The 1365-nt window shown below is 24.8% G+C and overlaps 1 protein-coding gene across 1 annotated transcript in view; it reads right to left on the bottom strand.

Annotated features, from left to right (window-relative positions):
• Phum_PHUM285160 (uncharacterized protein) overlaps positions 1 to 272 on the bottom strand; it is a gene marked incomplete at both ends in the record, with an annotated part of 2809 nt that extends 2537 nt beyond the window's left edge. Inside the window, one exon of the mRNA XM_002426853.1 lies at positions 149 to 272. Within this exon, the coding sequence (XP_002426898.1) occupies positions 149 to 272 (124 nt within the window). The remainder of the gene's footprint in view (positions 1 to 148) is intronic.
• Positions 273 to 1365: the final 1093 nt, after the last annotated feature.

The following is a 1365-nucleotide window of genomic DNA, read 5'->3' as shown; positions in this document are numbered from 1 at the left end:
ACGTCATTCGAATTCGAAATGTAACAAGAATTTCATAATAATAATAATAATTATATTACAAGATCGTTAAAAGTTTCTTTTAATCTCGTGTTTGGATCTTTTCCTTTTTTTTCTCTTATTAAAATATATATGTGATCGATGTTTGTACAAACTCTAAGTAATTTATCCAATAAACTTTTACCCAAAAACCCTGTACCACCAGTTATTAAAACTTTTGCACCCGCGTAAAAATCTAAAACAGGTGATGATGACGTTTGTTCCATGGCGGACATGATGTTTATTTCTCTATGAAACAAAAATTAAATTTTAAACGTTTTTTTTTTTTTATTTAATCGTATGCAAATTTTTTTTTTTTTTTTATTAATTTAGTATTCATAACGATATTTATCGGAAATATTTGATTAAAATGTTATTTGACATACTTTTTAATAAATATTTTACGATTTCTTTTTTTCTGTAACGAACATTTTTAAATTTTCACCGCTTTTTTTTAACGTTTTTTTTTTTTTTAGCGGGTAAAATTTATGTGTAATCATCAAAGGACGCGATTCGGATCGGTAAAAAAATTAATAATTTTAAGTTTTTTTTTTTTTTTTTTTTACCAAAATTGATCTTTGCACTTGTTTTTCTTTTGAATAAATTAATAATTAAATTTATTTTACGAATTAAACAACGACGACAACAACAAAAACAATCGTATAATTTTTTTTTTTTTCACTATGAATTTTTATTACGGTAATAATAATAATAAAAATTGTTAAAATCATAAATTTTTTTTTTGTTTTCTTCATCGTCGTTAAAATATTTAAATCCATTCACGATAAATATAATCAAAGGAAAATTTTTATTAACGTACGGGATTAATTATTCGGGGGGGGGGAACGGTGAGGGGTCATCACATAAGGTTTTTACTATTAAAAATTATGCGTAAGAATTTTATTAAAAAAGTGTTTGTAAAAATGCGTGAATGAATTAAATTACTATTGAGATTTTTACGTACTTTGTATCCCGTCATTACGTATAATTCCTACTCCTTCTTCCCCTCCCCCCAACCCTCCCATCCATCCCTCCGTACATCCAGGTAAAAAATTATTATTATTTTGAGATATTACTAATAAAAAAAAAAAGGGAAAATATATATAAAATTTTTTCCTATCCTTGTACGTTTTCCGCCATAATAAAAAAAAAATCTCGTCTAACAAGTTTGTATAAAAACGTCATTAATTACATTAAATCGATTGTTTATAATAATAATAATAATAATAATAATAATAATAATAATAATAATAATAATAATAATCGTTGATGTAAAGGTTAAAGAAGATAGATAGAGAGAGAGAGAGAGAGAGAGAGAGAGAGGAAGCG

The sequence above is a fragment of the Pediculus humanus genome, genomic scaffold, assembly GCF_000006295.1.
Source record: "Pediculus humanus corporis 1103172107667 genomic scaffold, whole genome shotgun sequence".
In the NCBI taxonomy this organism is placed as follows: Eukaryota; Metazoa; Arthropoda; class Insecta; order Psocodea; family Pediculidae; genus Pediculus; species Pediculus humanus.
The sequence above is the reverse complement of the archived record's forward strand: the minus strand, read 5'-3'. Positions and strand labels throughout refer to the sequence as shown.